The sequence below is a fragment of the Populus euphratica genome, unplaced genomic scaffold, assembly GCF_000495115.2.
Source record: "Populus euphratica unplaced genomic scaffold, PopEup_1.0 scaffold91.1, whole genome shotgun sequence".
Classification (NCBI taxonomy): Eukaryota; Viridiplantae; Streptophyta; class Magnoliopsida; order Malpighiales; family Salicaceae; genus Populus; species Populus euphratica.
In genome coordinates this window covers 884,743-906,644 of record NW_011499917.1, presented here as the reverse complement: position 1 = coordinate 906,644, position 21,902 = coordinate 884,743, and the positions used below count along the sequence as shown (strand labels likewise).

Sequence of the window (21,902 nt, the reverse complement as noted above, 5' to 3'; positions counted from 1 at the left end):
TATTGTTATTATTATTGTTGTTGTTATTGTTATTGTTATTGTTGTTGTATCTTATCTTATTAGATACATTATTATAAAACATATTTTAGTTAAGGAGTTATTGATACTTCAAGTGCAAAATGATGATATAAAACCATGATAAAAATGCACTTTTAAGTACTAATCAGTAGAAATTGAAATTAAGTTACCTATGAGAGAGAATCAGCTGCCTGGTTGTCAACTCCTTTCTTGTACTCAATGATATATTCATATCCCATAATGTTTTATAGCCTACAAGACTGAGCTAGTGTAGTGATGCGCTGCTCCAACAAATATTTCAAACTTTGTTGGTCTATGCACACAGTGAATGGTTTGCCAAGTAAATACGATCTCCATTTCTTAATTGACTTCACAATTACTAACATCTCTTTTTCATATGTTGAGAGAGTTAGAGCTGAACCTTTAAGAGCCTCACTGAAGTAAGCTATGGGACAATTGTTTTGAGAAAACACAGCGTCTATACCAATTTCGCAAGCATCACACTCAATGACAAATGGTTGAGTAAAATGTAGTAAAGCCAAAACTGGAGGGGATGTTAATGCTCGTTTTAAATCATTGAACGCCTGTTCAGCCATGTCGTTCCATTTGAACCCATCCTTTTAATAACAACTGATTGAGGGAAACAATAATGGCACCAAAATTCTGAATAAATTATTGGTAGTACCCGGCTAAACCCAAAAATTCTCAGACTCCTTTAATTGTGGTTGGAGTTAGCCATTCTAAAACTGCTATAATTTTGGACGAATTGACAAAAACTCCTTGCTTAGATATGACATGGCCTAAATAATCAACTGAAGTAACCCCAAAACTGCATTTAGATTCCATTGCAAATAAACTGTTAGTAAACAAGATTGTCAAAACAGTGTGTAGGTGACTCAAATGATTCTCTCAAGATTTTGAATACACCAAAATGTCGTCGAAGAAGACAAGAATAAATTTTTGTAAGTGAGGATGGAAGAGATCATTCATAAGTCCTTAGAAGGTTGTAGGTGAGTTAGTAAGTCCAAATGGCATGACAACAAACTCGTAGTGGCCTTCATGCATTCTAAATGCTGTATTCATGAACTCTGATTTAGTGATAACCAGCACGGAGATCGAGCTTGGAAAAAATTTTTGCTCCATGTAATTCGTTGAGAAGTTCATCGATGATTAGAATATGATATTTATCCTTAATGGTAAGATCATTCAAAGCCTGATAGTCAATGCAGAAATGTCAATCCCCGTCTATTTTTCTAACCAACAAGATCGATGAGGAGAATGGGCTTTGGCTGAGGCGTATGAACCTTGCATGTAATAGCTCCTTCACCATTCATTCGATCTCTATCTTACACTAACTGGTTAGACGTTGGGCTACAACATAATCTGATGGTCATGTGACTGTCTAAATGGTAAGGATGTAAGAGGATTGAAAATGTGAGAGAAGTTGGATAAGAGTTGGGCTATTTCAGATAGATGTGAACTTGGTTGGGTAATGGAGCCTCCTGGAATTATAACAAAGAATTGTCTAGAGACGTACATAGTATTGAATTCCGTCTCTGTCAAAACTTATAGTCCTGATTGTTTCAACCCTTGAAAAACACATAAATTCCCATCCTTTTTGAAAGACATAGTAAGCCTTTTATAATCTGTCTCCACCGGACCTAGTGTTGCAAGCCACTAAACTCCTAACACTACTAGGAACACTGCTACTGGAAGAATAAAATAGTCTATTGTAACAATTTATCCTTATATCATGATGGTGAGAAATGGGCACAACCCTATGCAATCTATTTTCTCCCCGTTAGCTACTGTCACCTGGAATTTTCTATTAGGAACCATAGGTAGCTCATATTTTTTGACTATGGATTAATCAATAAAGTTGTGTATGCTTCCACCATCTATCAATACCATGACCTCTTTGCTCCTCAATTTTCCCATCACCTGAAGGGTTTGAGGATAAGTTGTACCTGCAATTACATGGAAGGAAATTTCAGGAATAGCTTCTTCATCCTCTGCCGCTTGTAGTACCTTAGATTGTCCCTCAGAATCTTGATCATTTGTATCACTAATCATGAATAATTGGAGTCTTTGGCAGCAATGACTCGGAATTAACTTCTCATTACAATAATAACATAAGCCTTTTTCTCGCTTTTCTCATGCTTCCTAGTTAGAAATTTTTCTGACATTTGATGTTAGGTTCATGTTCTGCCAAAAATTTAGTGGAGGTCCAAGTACCCCTATAATAGTACTCACGCTTGTTTTTGTTGTGACTACAGTTGGTTGGGTCTGGTAATGGTGTGTCACCTTCTTTTGAAGTTGGTTTCATTCTTCAATCAACCTTGCGACACTGATGGTTTTAGATAATATGGTTGGATGCTTAATCTTGAAATCTAGGCGAATGTCATCTCTTAGACCTGCAATAAAACAGTTGATGAGAAAGGTTTCTAGAAGGCCATTGACTTGATGGGAGAGTTTTTCAAACTCTTCTTGATAGGCTGAAATGGTGGTAGTTTGTTGGAGTCTTGAAAGTGCTTCGGAGGGGTCTTCAAAATCAGTTGGACCAAAACGTCAGAGAATGACTTTGGTTAATTCCTTCCATATTAATGGTCCTTGGAATTTAGTCATCCATCGATGCCATTGTAAGGCTATTCCTTCTAGATGGAAGGAGGCAAGCGACGCTTGTTGGACAGGTGAAACATTGTTGTATTCAAAGTATTGCTCAGATTTGTAAATCCATCCCATTGGATCTTCCTCGCCGAACTTTGGAAAATTCAGTTTAAGTGAGGATTGATGGATTCCTGAGTTGTGACCTGATGATTCAATAAGAGCAACTGGGTTCAACTCTGGAGGATTTATTCTTGGACTCCTGGAGACGCGCAAGGCTTGTAACTCAGTCAGTATAGTTTGTAGAGTGCCATGCACCTGATTGAAGTTGGATTCGTGTCTAGCCAAAGCTTCATTGACATCGTTGCGAAACTCAGCATTAGATTTTCCTCTAGTGTCCATGGTGTAACCTGGTTCTGATACCAATTGATGAATAATTTACTATCAATCATAAAAGAATCAGGGAAGAAGAGAAGAAGAAGTAGAGTAGGAAGGCTGTTATTTATTATTTTTTGCATAATTCAAAACAACTTATTAGCTATATTTTATAGCCTACTAAACTGGGAAAGGTAAACAACTTGCTTAAATATAGGAAAGCACTAACAATATGAAACTAACAATAAGGAAATATTCCTCCCACTACACTAGTTTCCAGCAACTATCAGTAACCAATAAAGACCCATTCCTCATTCACCCCCATGTATGTATTCCACTATATGCACATACTTATGTACCATTTCTCTTTACATGAATAAACATATCATATAACTGTTTGTAGATAAGGATTGGAGTTTTTAAACGAAGATGATGGTGTTAGTGTGATGTAGGAAAGTATTAAAGTAGATATGTCTTAACAACATTAAAATGTGTTTGGTTAGGAAAGCCATTGTTGATCAATTATGGAATGTGGATTGATTATAATAATCATTGGAAATTTTTTATATCTTAATTAATTTTGTTTATCATAGAAAACAAGTTTAATTTGAATACAATTTTTATTTTACTATTTTTTTAAAATGAAAAATAATATAATATGAACACATTTTCCAGTTTTATGGATTGACAAAATGTTCATAAATTTTAAGAAATGAATATGTTTTTTTTTTCAATTGGAGTAAAAGGAGAAGAAAACTAAAAAAGAAGAATAAAAATTGTTTTGTGTTACTAAATAGTGCATAAATGCCTCGTAATATTATTGAATATATTTATGGATGATTTTTAATAGTGCCTTTTTAATTAATTTTTTAATTTAATTCTTTAATATTAATTTATTGGGATTGAACTTTATTATTTGTTTTTATTTATTTTAATGATTTCAGTCTCATGATTAGACTTACAAGTTTGACAAGTTAACCTTTTTTTTTTTAATTTTGAATTTTATTATTTAATATTTAATTTGTATAGATTGACTTTTATGATTTGTTTTGAATTACTTTTTATGAGGTTATCCAAGCTTCATAATCAAGATCGAAAGTTTGGAGGATTAACCCAGTTGACTTAATTTTTTTCTAATTTCACCATTCAACATTTTATTGATTGAGAATTAAGCTTTCTAATTTATTTTGATTTGTATTTTATAAACTTATCTCGGTCTAATGACTCGAGCCATAGGTTTGACAAGTTAACTGGAGTCATTTCTTAGTCTTTTTTAAATTTTTTTTTTCAATTTCAACATTCAACATTGAGTTAATTTAAAATTGTGCTTCATAATTTGTTTCAATTAACATTTTATGAGGTATTCTGGTCTTTATGACTAGGGATGCGAGTTTGATAAGTTAACTAATATTGAATTTGGTTATTTTATCAATTTACTTTCTATGTGATTATCTGAGTCTTATATCTTATATCATGAGTTTGACAAATTAATCCGGATTGACTTGGATTATTTTTTAATTTATTTTTTATTAATTTTATCTTTCAATATTGGTTGAATGAGAATTAAGTTTCATAATTGTTTTTTAATTTTTTTTTATTTAAGGTTATCTCAATTTCATAACTTGAGTCATATATTTAATAAATTAAACTCTGACCAATCTAATATGTTATTTTTTCAGTATTTTTTTAAAATATTATTTTTAATTTATTTATTTTAATCAAACTATAATTTTTTGAATTTTTAAAAAATATTAACAATGTCCCCTCGTGTGTGTTCTAAAAACTCTAAAATTGTAGAAATGACTATCAACCAGTTAGAAGTATTTCATGTCAAAGTTACAGACCCGAGGCCCATATACAAGAGGAGAGTTCTGGCACCGAGTTTATTGCTGTGATGTCACGAGAGAGGGCACTCAATACGTGTCGTCCTTGCAGGAGATTCGGGGTTTGTGTTAGATTAAAAATACCTCTTTTTTTTTTTTAATCTTTTAAATGCCACAGATATAATATTTTATTAAGGATCATGCAGACATTCCATAAAAAACGTAGGTCTCTTTTAAACACTGCTCCCTGTCGGGAAAGTCATCCAGTTGGAGGATTTGGCTACACCACCGTCTGGGAACACGGTGTGTTCTCAAAACATTTAATTTTTTTAATTAAAAATTAGATTTTTTTGATATGTTTTGCATTTATTAATTTCAAAAACTAACCTCTTTTTCAGATCAGAAATAAATAAATAAATAAATATAAGGTCTTTTTCTACATTCCACATATACATATTTCTTTCGTATCAAATAAAATATGTATATATGACAAAAAAATGCAAATATTCACAGTTATGAAAAATGCAAGGTTCGGTTAGATGTATAGTTAACGTATCTACAAATTTATTATGACAAAAAAAATAAAGGACTAATTGAAATGATGGCAAGATTTTGATCCGAAAGTAAATGAAAATTAAAAAGAAAAGAGCAAATTAGAATGGTGTTAAGTGTAACTCATATTCAGGTCACCCAGCTAGGAAAGAAATGGAGTGGAAAAGCTGGGGGTTAGGGAAAAAAAATCAAGAGAATGGAAGTTTGATATTCCCCCAAAAAACCAAACCGCTAATTTGATATAATAGAGATGTTGAAAGAGAATGGAAATCAGTATACATGGGGAAATGTTGCAGTCAAACTTATGGATTTTGCTGGGGAGTAGCGCGAGCTGTTCAGATTGCTTACGAAGCCAGAAAACAGTTTCCAGATGAGAAAATTTGGATTACTAATGAGATTATTCACAATCCGACTGTTAATAAGGTGTTATAAGTTTTCAATTCCTTTTTTTTTTCTTTTTAATTTGGTTAATCCTAGCAGTATAGAGCTGAATTGAGGCAGTGAAGCTATTTTTGATAAAAAAAAAATTGTTTCTTGTGATTCCATGTTTTAGGAATAAATTGTGAATGGTTAGTGATGGTGTTGTGTTTTATTGTTGTGGCAGCGGTTAGAGGAGATGGAAGTTGAAAACCTTCCCGTTGAGGAAGGGAAGAAACGGTTTGAAGTTGTAACTGGTGCTGATGTCGTGATTTTGCCTGCTTTTGGAGTGGCGGTGGATGAGATGTGTACTTTGAGCAACAAAAGTATACAAATTGTTGATACAACTTGCCCTTGGGTGTCTAAGGTATGTTTTAGATGGGTTTTTATCTTTGAGATTAGTTTATTGCTTGTAATTCTTTGGTTTTCTATGTTGATTATATGTGTGTATTTTGATGACATGTATTATGACTTGGAAATTTTGTGAAGGTTTGGAATGCTGTTGAGAAGCAGAAGAAGGGAGATTATACCTCAATTATTCATGGGAAATATGCTCTTGAGGAAACTGTAGCAACTGCTTCTTTTGCAGGAAAGTACATTGCGGTGAAGAATATGAAAGGGGTATGCTCCAAATAATAGCGGTGGCTAGTTTCCTTTCTTCACTTAGTATATTAGAAAATCCTAGAATGTTTTTTTAGCATGTTAATCATGACTCTCAAGAATATAGGAAGTGCTGTGCATTATCCTTTTTTTTAAAAAAAAGAAAATGCAAAAATTCTGATAAGTTTGTACGTAATTCAGGCAATGTATGTGTGTGATTACGTTCTTGGGGGTGGACTTGATGGATCTAGCTCAACCAGAGAGGAATTTCTGGAGGTAAAGCTTTTGTTTCTAGTTAAATTTAATTTAGTTTATTGGATACCACACAAAATTCTAAGATAATCGTTGGCTTGCTTGCAGAAATTTAAGAATGCAGTTTCCAAGGGGTTTGATCCTGACAGTTACCTGGTTAAAGTTGGCATTGCAAATCAAACTACAATGCTCAAGGGAGAAACAGATTGGCAAGTTTTAGTTATGCTAAGCCATTCTATCTTTTCCTCAGAAATTGCCACCATTGCTACTCAATTTATTGATTTTCCTATACTTGACAGGGAAATTGGTCGAGAGGACCATGATGCGCAAGTATGGAGTGGAAAATATAAATGATCACTTCATAAGCTTCAACACCATTTGTGATGCTACTCATGTGATTCTTTCTTCTATTCTGATGATTCTACTTGTTCAGCTTTTCATTAGAGTTCTGCGAAAATCTTAGGCATTTGATGGTCTTACCTGGCTTACTTTCGTTTTACTATTTATGGAATTGAAATTCAAATGGTGCTTTTCATATCCCCTTCTCCATCTATAACCATATCATAATTTCTAGATTGGCCAACCTTTAAACACCTCGAACCTTGAATTTCCCTTTTCTGAAGGAGAAGAGGTTAGAGACAAGGAAAGAATGCTACAAATTAACTAAAAGCAAAGTTTCTTTTATGATAACTGTTTTGGTTCATGTTTTTATATCTTATATTTACACAAGCTTCGATCTTTTGTTCAATGTGCAGGTGCGACAGGATGCAATGTATAATCTGGTGGTTGGACCTTATGTTGGTCGGACCTTATGTTGGTCGTTGGTGGGTGGAACAGGATGCAATGTATAATCTGGTGGAGGAAAAGTTGGACCTTATGTTGGTCGTTGGTGGGTGGAACTCCAGGAACACCTCCCACCTTCAAGAAATTGCTGAGCTCCGTGGAATTCCTTCATACTGGATTGACAGTGAACAGAGGATAGGCCCAGGAAACAGAATAGCTTAGAAATCGAATGTAAGTGCAACTGCTCGTATTTCCCTTTCTTTAACCAAATTTATTTCTCATTTCATTTTAGACTTCTCATTTATTTATCCCTGGATAGCATGAGGAGTTGGCTGAGAAAGAGAACTGGCTTCCAGAAGGTCCCATTACAATTGGTGTGACATCAGGTGCCTCTACACCAGACAAGGTAATTATGCTGCAATCGTCCTTTCTCCATCTGTTGCTTTTGTAATTCTTTTTTCTGCCATTGACACGCGATTTTGCTTCCAAACTTTTGAGATGACGGCATTATAGGATTCCCATTCCTGCAAACCATGTGAATCGTCACGTTTCCTGTTGTTCTAAATGTTATTTATATCATATACCTGGTGTTGGATGTTTGTAAAAAAGCTAATATTATTTATCATCTAAATCAATTTCTTTCAGGTTGTTGGAGAAGCCCTTGTCAGGGTGCTCGGCATCAGCGGCGAGGAAGGCTTGCAACTAGCATGAATTGAATCGGTTTATATATACAGAAGCATTTGAGAGCGCCAGGCAGATAATGTATCGTTTAATACAGGATCAATGTATCAGCAAAAAGAGGTTAGCTAAGATCCATCTAGATAATACCTTTCCATGTACTTGAGTTCTTGAGTTGAGCTCGTAACGTTAGCCATATAGAGGTTGCAGTAGTAAAACCATGCAAAGTGAAGCCTCTTAACGACTATTCTTCTTTCACAAGGACGAGATCTCTTACGTGATAATTCCACTACTAAAATCTTCACATCAGACACTCACAATTAAGTTAACTTTCTAACGGCGGCAGGACTTAACACCAAAAGAATTTTACATACCTGGAGCCATTAGCACAGCAATAACAAGAATCTCTCCAATAGCCAAAGGCAAGATAGACAAAACAGACGAAACCTTTCTAGGCAATCTCTTCAAGAACCCCAATGCCCTACTTTTTTCCTTTTCTGGAACCTTCTTTCCACCAACACCACCGCCGCTGATCTCCTCTGACACAACAGGTGGAGCTGAATTCGAAAGAGAATCTTCTTGGACACATTCTTGTCTGTCCTTGTTCTTGATTTCTTAGTTTTTAACTTGCTACAAGTTATGATGGTTAAAGAAAGCCTCCTTGTACTGTTGTTGTTAAGAGTGTGAAGTAGGGTTTGAGTTTGATAGTTTTGGAGTAAGGAGAAGATGTGGTTTAAGAAAATGGGGTTGAACAGAGATGGGTTTGGGGTTTCCATTAATGGAAGTTTTGCAGCTCTTTTGCCACCAAAATATATTTAATTGACGAACATAATAAAAAAGTTTTACACAAGTTGTTTTCATTAAAAAAAATGATTTAATTGTTTACTTAGTTTGAAGAAGATCAACAAACCATAATCTCCACAAGCCTCTCCCATACTACTATTCTACCTTCTGTGTCTGTTTGCTCCCTCTCTCCATCAGATCCTACAAGCTTTAAAGAAAAACAAAAGCTTCAACTTTGGGGAAAGCGCAAAATGACATATCGGTGAAAATCTGTACACAGTTTTTTTTATTTATCCAATGAACAGAAACGTGCTCTCCTGTAATAAATGTTGAAGCTGATAAGAACCAGCAATAACAAAATCCCAAGTAACCTTGAACTCGTTGGACGTTCTTCAGGGGTAAATTCAAAGGATTGCTGGAATGGAATAGCTGGATCATTTAAAAAGCAGGAAGGCTGGATAGAATCTCGTATTTCCGTTTCTCTGTTAGCCAAACAATATAACTAGATGGATGGCAATCCGTCCATTCTTTCTCCTCCTCCTCCCACCTTACCCATCCATAGACAGGCTATTCATCCGTCCGAGTAACATATAGCCTAAATTTGTTAATGTTTGATCTCTTTAATTACTAGATGATGTTGTAAAGTGGTTTGGGGACATTTTCCCATGAAGCTGTTGGTGCCGGAAAACTCACTGTGAAAGGAAGGGTAGCAGAGATTCAAATCAAATTGCTGTAGATATTTGTGTAGGAAACAAAACGATGAAACCAGAGGGTTAGTTATTAAGGTTAGGGGTTCATGACATGTAGCTATAGCCCACCAGTTTTTCTCTTATGTACCTAATAGAAAGAAAAAACAGTGGCTTCCTTATCTTCTCGTAATCCAAATAACAACCATACAAAACTCTCACTCACTTTCGGTTTCAGTTAGTTAACTCGCTCCAAAACCCCCAGAACCATGCTTTCCTCTCTCTCCCTGCCATCCTCCTCTCCCTCCTATCCACCGGCGAAACCCCTTAAACCCCGTCATCTCTCTCCCTCTCCCCACCCTTCCCATTATATCAAATTCCGCACAGCTCACCATGAAAACCTCAGGTACCTCAAAGCCATTGGTGTTATTGGTCCCAACAGCAAATCTCGCCAATTCCCTACCCCTGATGCCATATCTCACATCCTTGCCACCCTCAAATTTTTTGAGTCCAAAGGCTTCTTGGAGACCGACTTTGCTAGGCTCACATTTCTATGCCCAGAATTTTTGTCTCTCAACTTTGACATCACTGACGTTGAGCCCGTGTTCCAATTCTTGACCGACGATTTACATGCTTCTGTTCAAGAATCGAGGGGTTTGGTCATCAAGTGCCCTCGACTACTCTTCTCTGACGTGGAATATTTCCTTAGGCCTACTCTTAATTACCTGAGGCAATTAGGGGTGAATAAGTTAAATGTTCCTAGTAACTTGAACGCGCATCTTTTGAACATCCGCGTAGAGCAAATGCAAGTGAGGTTCGAGTTTTTAAGAAGCATAGGTTTTTCACATGATAAGGCTGCGAATATCTGTGGAAGATTGCCTGCAATATTTGGGTACAGCATTGAAAACAATCTGAGACCCAAAGTTGATTACTTGGTGAATGAGATGAAGAGGAGCTTGGATGAGCTGAAGGAGTTTCCTCAATATTTTGCTTTCAGTTTGGAAAAGAAGATAATGCCTAGGCACTTGCATCTGAAGAGAAGGAATATCAAGATCAAATTGAACAGGATGCTGTTGTGGAGTGATGGAAGATTCTATGGAAAATGGAAATGATGATTTGGTATGCAATTTCATAACTTGTTCTTGGTTGTGCTTTAGGCCAATTTACTGCCTCTTGTCACTTCATGAATGCGTAGAGTTCATATTTTTCTAGCTTTCGCATTTACATGTAGATAAATCCTCAAACATGCAAGTATTACCTGGATAATCATAAGAAGGAACGGTTAAATTAAATAACTTTTTTTTTTTTGGAGATTATAGGATAGTAATGCGGAATGACGGGCAGAAATTCTGTGAAAAATCAAATCGATGAGATTTCATCTGCTTTGGCCTTCCAATTTCAATAGAGATATGATACAATACTGGGTATCAAGTAGTACAGTTACCACGAAACTTCCTCCTGTAAACTAAATTTTGCATTAAATCCCAGAGGCCTCGTTGTATGCATACATGAGGGCAGCATATTCGTCAAACAATTGATCGATTTACTGGATCAATGTTATCATCTTCATATGGCATGACCCAGATTTCATCCATCGTAAGGTCAAATCAATTTCCTAGCTGTTGATCCCTTTCAAGAACTTGTGACTTTTGTTTTTTCCCAGCTCTGCAAACATGGGAAAAAAATGCATGTCCTAGGTGATAGCAGAATAGAGATTTCTATCAAATATGTACTCGTAAATGCTACACTAGTTCTGTACCCTGCTGCAATTTATATTGCTAATGCATGGCAACTAATCCATCTATGCTAGTTATGCTACGCAGAAAGGAATAATGGCTTGCATTTTGAGGCAACCAAGTCTGTCTCCATCTTCTTGAATAAAACATCTATTTTAATACAGGTTTGAAAAAAGTGCTTACCTCAAACCAACATTCAGATCTGTTTTGTTAGCAATTCAATGTCAGCTCCAACTTCAGCAATTTTGGCTTCTTTAGAAGCCTTGGCTGTTCTCGCCAAATTCTCAACGTCAAAGTCCAAAGCGATTCTTTTCACCAGACCATCAAGCATCTGTGTTGGGAATAAATCAAAATTTAACCAAATAAACAGTAGGCAGTCCACAAGAACTCCGTTAGTCTGATATATATATGAAGCAACGAAGTTCACCTTGATATCTGTTTTTCAACAATGCTAGTGTACAGCTCTCAATATTAAAACTCCACAAGTAACCAGTCTTAACTAACTGCACTCTTTTTAAATCTTCATTTCTCTTAAAATGTTCCCTTACTCGAAATTCAGAAGTTCATAATTCATGTTAATTGCCTCGTTGGATGAGTAAGATAAAATGTAGTAGATAAGCAATAAACATTATGAAGACTGTAAACATTTTGAAATTCATTTACTACATATTGAAGATCAAGATGGTACCATGGTATACAAGAAAAATAGCATTTCATCATGACATACACGAAAAAACAAAAGGATTATTTGGAAGGAAAAAAATCCTTCCTCAATCAATTTGCTAATATTTGACAATGGGAAAAAAATGCCAGCTGCATTAAAAAAAATCAGAGAGTTTGAAAAGTAATTCAATGGGTCTACGTAGAGAGGGTGAGATATACCAGCGATCCGATGGCAACTAAAGCCCGGAATTTCGAGTCAACTTCAATATTTTCCTCTTCCACAATCTGTAGGGAAGAAAAAACACCACTTTGTCAAGATTGGTAACTCTGCATCTATGATCGTTCCCTGAAAATCCCAATGGAATGCTACATAGCCATTCATCATATTGCAATCTAGAATAAGATCAGGATAGAACATGCAAAGCATGACCATTTCCAAAAGGGTTGGAAATAAATGAGTGAGACACACCTCAAGAGCTGCTGAAAGAACTTGTGATTGACCTTCATGATCTTTCTTTTCAATCAACAGCACAGCATAACTGTGAAAACAAATTACAGCATAGACAGAGGAAGGGCAAAGATATGTGCGTCAATACTAGGAAAAGAGTAAAAACAATATTATAAATCTATGAACTGACATGGTAAGTTATCAAAACTGCAAGTGGGGAAAAATTGTGTGAAGGTATACAGATGAGAAAATGCTCACTTGAGTATCATGGTAGCATAAGACAACTGCAAGTTCTTATTAGGAGATGAATAACAACTTGAAAAAGCATCAAGAATCTGCAACATCAATAAAAAAAAGAAATTATTGCAATACATGCAATTGAAAAACTAACATGTAAGTGCAAAGTTCTCAGTATGACAAGTTGCAACAAGGTTATGACATACACAGACCCATAAAGCCAGTGATCAATTGAACAAAGGCCACAGAAGCATATACATTTATAACTCTTAATGAGCATAGCAGCCCATTATAATGCCAGATGCCACATTAAGGCCACAGGTCTCTAAAAAAACAATTCAGGGTCTTTAATGACAATGCTTATCCAGGCCTTTAGGTCCAAATAATCCCCTAGGTAACAGGTCAGGGTCACTTGTCACTGGTTATTTTTATCAAGTTACCATATGGAACTCTGATCCAAGTAACAAAAAAAAAATTACCTCACTGCGATGCTTTTGAAGCCAGTAATGATAGTGCAAATTCTTGAAAAGATTAGTCACAACACGGGTGCCCGTTAAAAGGTTTGGAGGAAGTGGAGGATTTGTTGCCACTTTCTTGATCATTTCCATCAATGTATCTGACAGCAAATATGGTCCATAGTAAACACCAAACACACACAAAATTCTATTACAATCATAACTAAAATTTGTTCCGCAATTAAAACTAGCACATTTGCAGAATCATTTCATATCAGGACAACCTACACCAGAATCACTAGCCATCTTTCCTCATCATCCACTCCATCCAAGATTTAGTCAATAAAAATAATATCAGAAAAAAAAAGACAATACTTTTTTTATGCAATCAGGTTTCTCAACTAGAACAAAAACAGAGTTACATCTCAAGGTACCGTTTTCATCTTCAACGTGCTTGAGAAGGAATGTTGCCCCATCTGGGTGTAGAACAAGCATCCTCAAAATATCGATTACTGAAACAAAATAATAGACTCAAGTGAGCAACTCAAGTGAGCAGAGTTTATGTACTCATGTATACAGAAGAAAAAAACTCAACAGTGGTAACAAAGCGAGAATCAATGTTATGTATAGCATTTTACATGAGTGGCATGCATGTATTAACTGATATTTTTGAAGAATTTTCAAAATATCCAGGGAGGTTCACAATCAAAAGCATGTACTGACCTGGAAATATCATAGCCAGAGGCCAAGATTTTAGGAGTTTCAGCAGCAAAGCAATGTCAGCATCTGCAAATTTACTAGTGTGATAATGTGATGTATCCTTCAAAATTTTTACAACTGCACTCAATCTTGATATCTCAAGCACCGACAAAGACAGGTCCTTTTTGTCCTTCAAAATGTCAACAGTATACATTCAAGAAACAAATATAAGAAAATTAACATCAAATTGATGAAACAGAAAACCAATAATTGTAAAATAACCTACAGAATCAGAAAGCAAAGAATTGTTGAACTCTGTAAGCTTTTTCAGGATCCCTTCAAATTGAGCCACGTCAAAAACAAGCATTCCTTTCTGGAAATAAAATGGTAAAAAAATTAGAACTGAAAAGACCAGTAGCAAAATTCTATTTAACTAAACTCAGCATCACAAAAAAATTAAGACAATCAATACATAAAGAGTATTTAATCAGAAAAGAGTTCGAGCAATAATGTGCTAGAAACCGTTAATAAAATATCATCAAATTTCATTGGAGGACTGATTTAGCTATTCTGCATCCTGTATAGTTTGTATCTGACCTGCCTAGTTCTACCTATTCATTTCTGAAAGTACCCAAACCCCAATAAATGAAAAGCACAAAATTAATGCATATAAAATAAAGCTCATCTATCATCAAGAAGCAAACTACCAGAGGCTTCCTAAGTTCTAAGCTAACTATATGGAGCTAGAAGCTATTTGGGCAAGTAAGTCGAGAAACACTGCCAACAGGATAAAAGATACAAGTCTAGCAAATGCAAAAAGTTTTCTTAGTTGAATAGAGTTGCAGACAACAATAAGGGTAGAAATAGATAAAATAATAAATGCAAAATGCTATAATCCCTAAAAATAAAACCCATGATTGCCTAAGATTCCTAAATTGGCAGTATAGAAATGCAACACAAACCTTTCAAATAAGAGCTTTACAAGCATACCTTGGGAATATGTTTGAAAGTCGGTTTCGCTGAAACCTCTGTTGCATAAACAAGAAAGATCATAAATTCAGGCCATGCTCTATGAAATTGGCTAAATCCCAGGGTAAATGCTAAGATAAATATTAAGTTGTTTTTTCAGGTCAATGTATAAATACCAGACATGCTAGAAGATCCTCCGGGTATATAAGCATTTGCTGAAATATTAAAAAAAAGAAAGAAAAAGAAATTCACATCGTATGAAAACAGAGTTGGGGACTGCATGCCTTACCAGTTACAGATAGCTACATGTATTATACCAGAATGAAATTATACTTACAACCAGTGTATGGGTCACGGAATGATGAATCAAGTGCAACGCCACCTTGGCCAGAATTTTGGAGTATAAACTCTACAATCTGTTGATGATAGGCAAGAGGAAGATTCTCCTTGAGAAGCCACTTGTCAGCAGTCGAATATGGATTATCTGGAAACATCTCAACCACTTATCTCAGCATGCCTAATACATTTTCTGTACGCAAATAATTAAGTCACACATTCTACAACTGTTCTTCTAAAAACAACAAAGAAATACACTCAGTTAAGCATTTTTTCCCAAGATATTCTCTCCAAGAACCAAAATTAAGGAATAAAAGAACTCAGAGAAAACAAGGCCATCCACAACCATTAAAAGGCAGAAAAGTAGGCGGAGAAATTTACCTGATAGATTGTATGGCAACTTGCGAATAGGCTCTCCATCACCAATATCAACATCAAACACTGATAACAAGATTATATAACAATCAAGATAAAAAGTAAGGTGAATTTCAAAGGAGTAAGGAAAATGAGGCTCAGAGCAGCTGATAACTTGATGCTGACCATAATCATATTCAATTCCATCAAGAACAGGTCGCTTCATGCCATCATCTGGTCCATCAACAACTTCTCCAATCTGAAAATGGATGAGAGATAACAAAACATGAGCAATACAGCAATAAAAAGAAATAAATTTCCAGAAGTAACAAGAGAAAAGAAGCACAATCTGTCAACCACTGAGTAGTCCTTGTCATTGCAACGACATCAAATCCATTCCTTCATGATACATACAAAATTGGAGAAGCTAAAGCCACCAAATAGTTTTAATTCTCCTTGGAGAAGATATATGATTATGACCATATGTGGTTGCTTAAAACCCACAGTACTTAACAACTCAATTGCTTCTAGAAACTTCATTTCCTTGTGTTTGTTCTCATCTTTGAAAGATGACAACACCTTAAAACACTATGGTCATTCATTCCTTAATCACATAATGGAAGGGACATCAAATCCATGAACTTCATGATACATACATAATTGGAGAAGCTAAAGCCACCAGTTAGTTTTAATTCTCCTTGGAGAAGATACATGTTTACGACCATTTGTGGTTGCTTAAAACCCACATAACTTAACAACTCAACTGCTTCTAGAAACTTCATTTCCTAGTGTTTGTTCTGATCCTCGAAGGATGAAAACACCTTAAAGCACTAAGGTCATTCATTCCTTCATCACATAATGGAAGGGATTGTTCAATTTGTCAGTCAATGACCACCATATGAATTGCATCTGTCTAAATCAATGTCATGCATGGAAATATCATGTGAAAAAAAAAGAGATAAACAAAGGGGGCTGAACACATAAATTGAAGCAAAGGATGTTTATTTGTCAAAGAATAAATTATTTTATATAGCACGGGAAGAAACAAGAAAAGAAAATTCTTCATAGTATGAATAAGCATGAATTCTTTTCAAATTGAGAATGCACAGCATCAACTCAATTTAGCTTGGGTAGAATGTATATGGACAACGCTTTCTGAGCAAAAAGGAACATGAACAGCATAGACATAAATATGCATTGAATGATAAAATGAGCATGAAGAACTTGCTGGAAAAACAGTAAGATGAAACTAATTGTTACTTTATCCCACTTCTGTTCCCTCAAATTCCAAGCATATGCTACACCGTTGTCCCCTTCTCTGATGATTTTGGTCTGCCCATCATTGGTTCCTGATCATAAGATAATTACAATACATTACTTAATTAGCAATTCCAACAGAAATTAGGCAACATTTCCACCATAACTCGCACAAAATACGCTGAATTTAATATAACTAGGTAGAAACACAGTCAGGTACCACCATAATTTTATTTTCTTGTCACTGATGCAATTATTCAGACACTGGTATTGACTTATATATTGATTGATACAAGTAAAGGCCATTGCTCCGCAATTTTAAGTCCAGTGCAATTGTCTGCTATTCACAATTGATTTTCACGATAACTAGCCATAGCTTCATCAAAAAATAGAATTTCCAAGATAATTAAGATAAATGTTTCTGGAGGGTCTATTTGAAGCCACACCTGGAATCTGTAAAGCCTCAAGGCCTGGTAAATCTTCCAATTTCAATCCCCCAACCCTCTTCCTGACAGAAACAATTTGCAATATGAATCAGCATTGACAAGCATTATAAAGAAACCAACATTAGCAGGATCCAGAAGGAGAATCAACTTCCACACATCATAAAACTATGAAAAGAAGTGCTGGAATACATATATTTCAAGAATTAATGAGCTCGGAAATGCTATTAATAATGAAACAGACTGAGATTTGCTAGAAGTAGACATAATTTTTCTTAGTCCTTTTGGTGTTTCACAGTTAACAAATTCAAACTTAGGCTGTAAGTTAGTAGATATATCATGAAATAGACTGAGAATTGCTAGAAGTAGATATATTTTTTCTTAGTTTTTTGGAGTTTCACAGTTAAAAAAAATTCAACTTTGCTAGAAGTGGATTCATTTTTTTCTTAGTCTTTTTGGTGCTTCACAGTTAACAAACTCAAACTTAGGCTGTAAGTTAGTAGATATATCATTGGGGTTCACAGCTCACAATTACCCATTAAGTAACTAACATACCGTACAAACAACAACAGAAACTCATTAAACATTGATCCAAGACATTATACAAGTCCACATTTTAACAATAGAAAGTGCAGATGTATCACTTGCTGGCAAATAATGCATGAATATACCTGCCTAATTTGTATTGAGAAAGTTGGGAAACATATGAGTCAAGATCTACTGGGTCTGCAATCCTCTCCTGATATGAGGTCCAAATACGTACTACTCCATCTGAGCATGCTGTCACAATATCACCATTTTCCAAGAATTTGACATCCCACACACAACCAGGATGCTCTATGCTCTGAACACAGACTCCATCTGCAACATGAAAATGATTTCACAAGTAAATAACATTTCAAAGACATGCAATTCGGTTGCAATGCCCAAATCCTCAGCATCTGAGATTACATGAGTAGAAGAACAACCAATAGAAGCAGTCACATCTAGAAGAACAACCAATAGAAGCAGTCACCTTTCCAAATCTTTGCTGAACAATCTTCACCACCACTAACAATTAGTCCAGACATATGTGAATCAACTGAATAGACAATTGAAGCATGGCCGACCATCTCCATCAATACTTGGCCAGTTAAAGCCCATAATCTGATGGAGCTGTTGCAATGAAAATACTATATCAGTCAACGAACCATTCATGCAAGACAATGAGGGTTGTTCTTTAAAAATGAATAATGAAGGAAGTCCAGGGAATCTTTATTTATAAACTGCAATAACTTTGGCGCTATCCATCATCTACTAAGCCAAACATAAAGCAGAACCATTGCATTATAAAACAGAAATAAATGAAACTGACTGCTCACCCATCATGTGATGCAGAAAGAATACCCGCTCCATGCATCCTTGCTAAGCCTCTTACTGTATCTACGGAGTTCACAAGTACAAGCCAAATTAAGCCTAAATTAGTATACTGACCAATAAGCCATCTTATTTCTTGGTACAGAGAACAGATATTGAACAAAGTGGGGCTGCAAAATTCTCCAAAACCATTTCATTATTTAAAGGTAAAAATAAACGTACAACAGATGAGCAACAAGGCATGTGGGAAAGAAGAGCAGGGGGGAAACCCAACCTGAGTGCCCTGAAAAAGTGTGTAAACATGTCCTCCCTTTCCAAAGTTTTAAAGTTGTGTCAGTTGAACCTACATTGTCATGGAAAGAAGAGTCAAGTTGTTGGTTTAGTGCTTGGCACACAAAAACCAAACCATTGGATCCATGTATTTGAATATGAAATAGTGAACAATTAAGAGTTCGAATTGATAATGGAAAGATTAAGAAAAACACTTCCAACACATAGATACAGGTCAGCACAGATCATTAAACTAAAATTTTAATCCTGAATGAAGAGGTGAGGGACCCCGAGCAAATGCGTCTTCTAAACCAGCACTTCAATAGATCCACAATTAATTTTTCATCAATTTTCCAAATGCAGCACTCATATTTTCACTCAAGGTAATGTAACTAAGATTCCACGAAAAAATAGGCAGAAAATATACCTGTAACAAGCTCGCCGGACGGCAGCTTAATAATCGCTTGGATCGCAGACTTATGAGCCTCCCAAGACTCAACAACTTTACCTTTCTTCCATCTCCTCAAAGTACTACAACAGCAAAAGGAAATCCATAATGATCACAAAAAAAGAAAAGGCCAAAATTTAGATCATCTATCAAGGCGAGAACACACAAGATAATAAGCCTACCAATCAACGGAGGAAGAAACAATTTCTTCATCATCCAAAACAACACCAGTAACTTGCAATTGATGACCACTCAAGCTATGGACTTTCTCTCCATTACTCAAATTCCAAACAAAAACCATCGTATCCATTCCACCAGACACGATCGCGCCTTCTGAGAACACTTCATTCGGCGGAATCCATGCCAATGGTCCCACAAAACTCGAATGCCCTAGCAGAGTTTTTGATAATTCAAACTTACGTTTGTCAGTTGGGTCGGGCACCCAGTACCTCACCGTTTTGTCCCTCGACGACGTCGCTATTCCCGCATTTCCGCAAACACAAATCCCGCGTGCCTGCGAGTGATTATATAAGTTAAACGGACTTGATTTTAATTAAAGATATATATATATAGAGAGAGAGAGGGGGGGGGGGTTTGCTACGTCGTCTTCGTGGCCGCGAAGCTCGTGGCTTAATTGATAAATTTTTAAGTCGATTTCCATGTCCATGACTTTGAGAGAGTTTTTAGAGAGCGGAGGGTTTTATAGTTTAGAAGTAGAGGGAGAAGCAATTTGCCGTGTTGGACGATGAAGGGATCATGTCTTCATAAGCTTCCTGACTTCCGTTGGAAGTCAGCAGAAAGTGAATTCTGGTTTGGGTTCGTTGTGTTTTGATTTTTTAAGTCCTTAAAGTTTTAATTTATTTCTACTTTGGTCCCTAAACTTCTTCGTTATTTCTTGCTTTTAATGGCAAGGCATTTTTAAAATAGATTTCACGCTCCAAAACTTAAGTCGTTTCCTTGAGTTTTAAATATTTATGACCCCTTGATTATTATCTTAAGAATATTTTAAAATATTTAATTAATATAACATAGGAGGCAACTAAAATTTGATCGTGTTTATTTATTATGTTTTCTGATGCTTTGGATTTTATACACCAATAAATTTTTTTTTGTTATGTCCATATATTTGTATTTAATTAAATTATTTATATATTATTGTGTATCTTTTTATCACATTGCTGGTGCAGTAGGTAATGACATTATTATTATAAAAAAAATTAAATAGTTAGGGGAAATTATTGGAGATCTAGAAAGTTTTTATTATGGATTATAATATTAATTTTATTTTTAATATCAATTTTTTAAGAGTAGATAAATGTTTCTTTAAGTGTCTTTTACAAGAGTATTTATTTTTTTAATTTTAAAATATAGTCCTTTAGCATGTAAAAGAAAAAAAACATTGTTTCTAGAGGTATTTTAATATTTTTATATAGATATTTTATATAATAAAGAGAACTTGTGTTGTTCAAAATTTCAGCACTCCTAATTTAAGAGAACACAGTGTTGTTCAAAATTTCAGCACTCCTAATAATAATGATATCATAACTTGGCATGTTAAATTATAAAATATTAGGTAAAATCAATTACATAGAGTGTTAAGAATTGGTCTTTTAGAATCACTTACCAAAGAAAAATTGTTCATTTGTAAGTATTATTTTGCTGGAAAAGTAACTAGATTATCATTTAACAAAGCTAAAAGAACAAGTAGTCCATTATAGCTTATTTATTCAAACATTTATGACTTAATGAATATGAGGGCATGACATGGTGTAAATTATTTTATCATATTTATAGATGATTTTACATGATTTGATCATGTTTATTTAATCTCACACAAATTTGAAGTATTGAATTGCTTCATTCGATACATCAATTTATTTAATCTCACACAAATTTGAAGCATTGAATTGCTTCATTCGATACATCAATTTGGTAAAGAATAAACTAAGTGAAAAATAAAAACTTCAAAAACCAATCAAGGACATGAATATCTATCTAAACAATTTAATTTTTTTTTTGTGATGAAAAGGATATAACTCAATAGCTAATTATTCTTTATACTATAACAAAATGGTATAGTAAAAATGAGGAATAAGACCCTATTTAACATGGTTAGGTCAATGATGTTGTATACTAACTTATCAATTTCTTTTTGGAGAAATGCATTGTTGATTGCTAAAAAACCTAATTGAGGTTATTTGCATCCATGGGGATGTGCAGCTTATGTTCACAATAATTCTCATAAATATGGGAAACTTAGTTCTAGGGAGAATAAGTGTATATTTATAAGATATTCTAAACATTCTAAAGGATTTGTATTTATTGGTAAAAAAACTGATGGAAGAATGACAGAGATTTAACCACGTGAAGTTGTATTATTAGAAAATGATTTTTCAACGACAAGAGAGGTTAATAAAGATTTTCAATTATGTAAATAAAAAATCTAAATTATGGCCCAACAAGCCATTCTATAGAAGATTTAAAGGAAACTCTGAATCCTCTTGGAAATAGTGAGAGTGACATTTTGTTTATTTCTACTCTCATAGAGTAAGATCATGAGCAATCTCAACCTTGTAGAAGCATTTGTTAATCAATTCCTCGTCATTGATTTGAGATAAATGGAGGAGCGTTTATAATTGCTCCACAAGATGATGAAGAGC

The 21,902-nt window shown here is 34.9% G+C and overlaps 4 protein-coding genes across 7 annotated transcripts in view; 3 read left to right on the top strand and 1 right to left on the bottom strand.

Annotated features, from left to right (window-relative positions):
• Positions 1 to 5,587: 5,587 nt before the first annotated feature.
• On the top strand, positions 5,588 to 7,427 carry LOC105134743 (4-hydroxy-3-methylbut-2-enyl diphosphate reductase, chloroplastic). The gene is given in 8 exon segments (XM_011039274.1): positions 5,588 to 5,671; positions 5,674 to 5,795; positions 5,977 to 6,156; positions 6,279 to 6,410; positions 6,591 to 6,665; positions 6,750 to 6,850; positions 6,941 to 7,035; positions 7,397 to 7,427. Coding segments are annotated over 7 exon segments (714 nt in total). The 5' UTR covers positions 5,588 to 5,622; the 3' UTR covers positions 6,996 to 7,035; positions 7,397 to 7,427.
• A 501-nt stretch (positions 7,428 to 7,928) lies between these two features.
• LOC105134746 (phospholipase A-2-activating protein-like) lies at positions 7,929 to 20,050 on the bottom strand. 2 transcript variants are annotated; one of them, XM_011039279.1, is made up of 23 exons: positions 19,844 to 20,050; positions 19,425 to 19,756; positions 19,222 to 19,325; positions 18,799 to 18,867; positions 18,530 to 18,590; positions 18,184 to 18,323; positions 17,840 to 18,029; positions 17,172 to 17,233; positions 16,729 to 16,817; positions 15,655 to 15,727; positions 15,496 to 15,555; positions 15,116 to 15,262; positions 14,955 to 14,993; positions 14,800 to 14,837; positions 14,096 to 14,182; positions 13,834 to 13,999; positions 13,545 to 13,622; positions 13,135 to 13,271; positions 12,677 to 12,753; positions 12,440 to 12,509; positions 12,190 to 12,255; positions 11,491 to 11,638; positions 7,929 to 7,948 (listed from the first exon to the last, which is right to left on the bottom strand). In XM_011039279.1, the coding sequence occupies exons 1-22, from the start codon at positions 19,907 to 19,909 to the stop codon at positions 11,504 to 11,506; spliced, it is 2,286 nt and encodes a 761-aa protein (XP_011037581.1). In that variant the 5' UTR covers positions 19,910 to 20,050; the 3' UTR covers positions 7,929 to 7,948; positions 11,491 to 11,503. The 2 variants fall into 2 exon arrangements, with proteins under 2 accessions (XP_011037581.1, XP_011037580.1); XM_011039278.1 differs by lacking the exon at positions 7,929 to 7,948 and adding an exon at positions 10,831 to 11,236 and having other exon boundaries at positions 19,844 to 20,049.
• LOC105134744 (Mitochondrial transcription termination factor family protein) lies at positions 9,002 to 11,559 on the top strand. 3 transcript variants are annotated; one of them, XM_011039276.1, is made up of 2 exons: positions 9,002 to 10,690; positions 11,472 to 11,559. In XM_011039276.1, the coding sequence occupies exon 1, from the start codon at positions 9,841 to 9,843 to the stop codon at positions 10,681 to 10,683; it is 843 nt and encodes a 280-aa protein (XP_011037578.1). In that variant the 5' UTR covers positions 9,002 to 9,840; the 3' UTR covers positions 10,684 to 10,690; positions 11,472 to 11,559. The 3 variants fall into 3 exon arrangements, with proteins under 3 accessions (XP_011037578.1, XP_011037579.1, XP_011037577.1); XM_011039277.1 differs by having other exon boundaries at positions 11,395 to 11,474; XM_011039275.1 differs by lacking the exon at positions 11,472 to 11,559 and adding an exon at positions 10,891 to 11,249.
• The window catches only part of LOC105134766 (probable 1-acyl-sn-glycerol-3-phosphate acyltransferase 5), a 28,789-nt gene continuing 26,874 nt past the window's right edge, over positions 19,988 to 21,902 (top strand). The window contains 1 exon segment of the mRNA XM_011039307.1: positions 19,988 to 20,052. Coding sequence (XP_011037609.1) covers positions 19,988 to 20,052 — 65 coding nt within the window.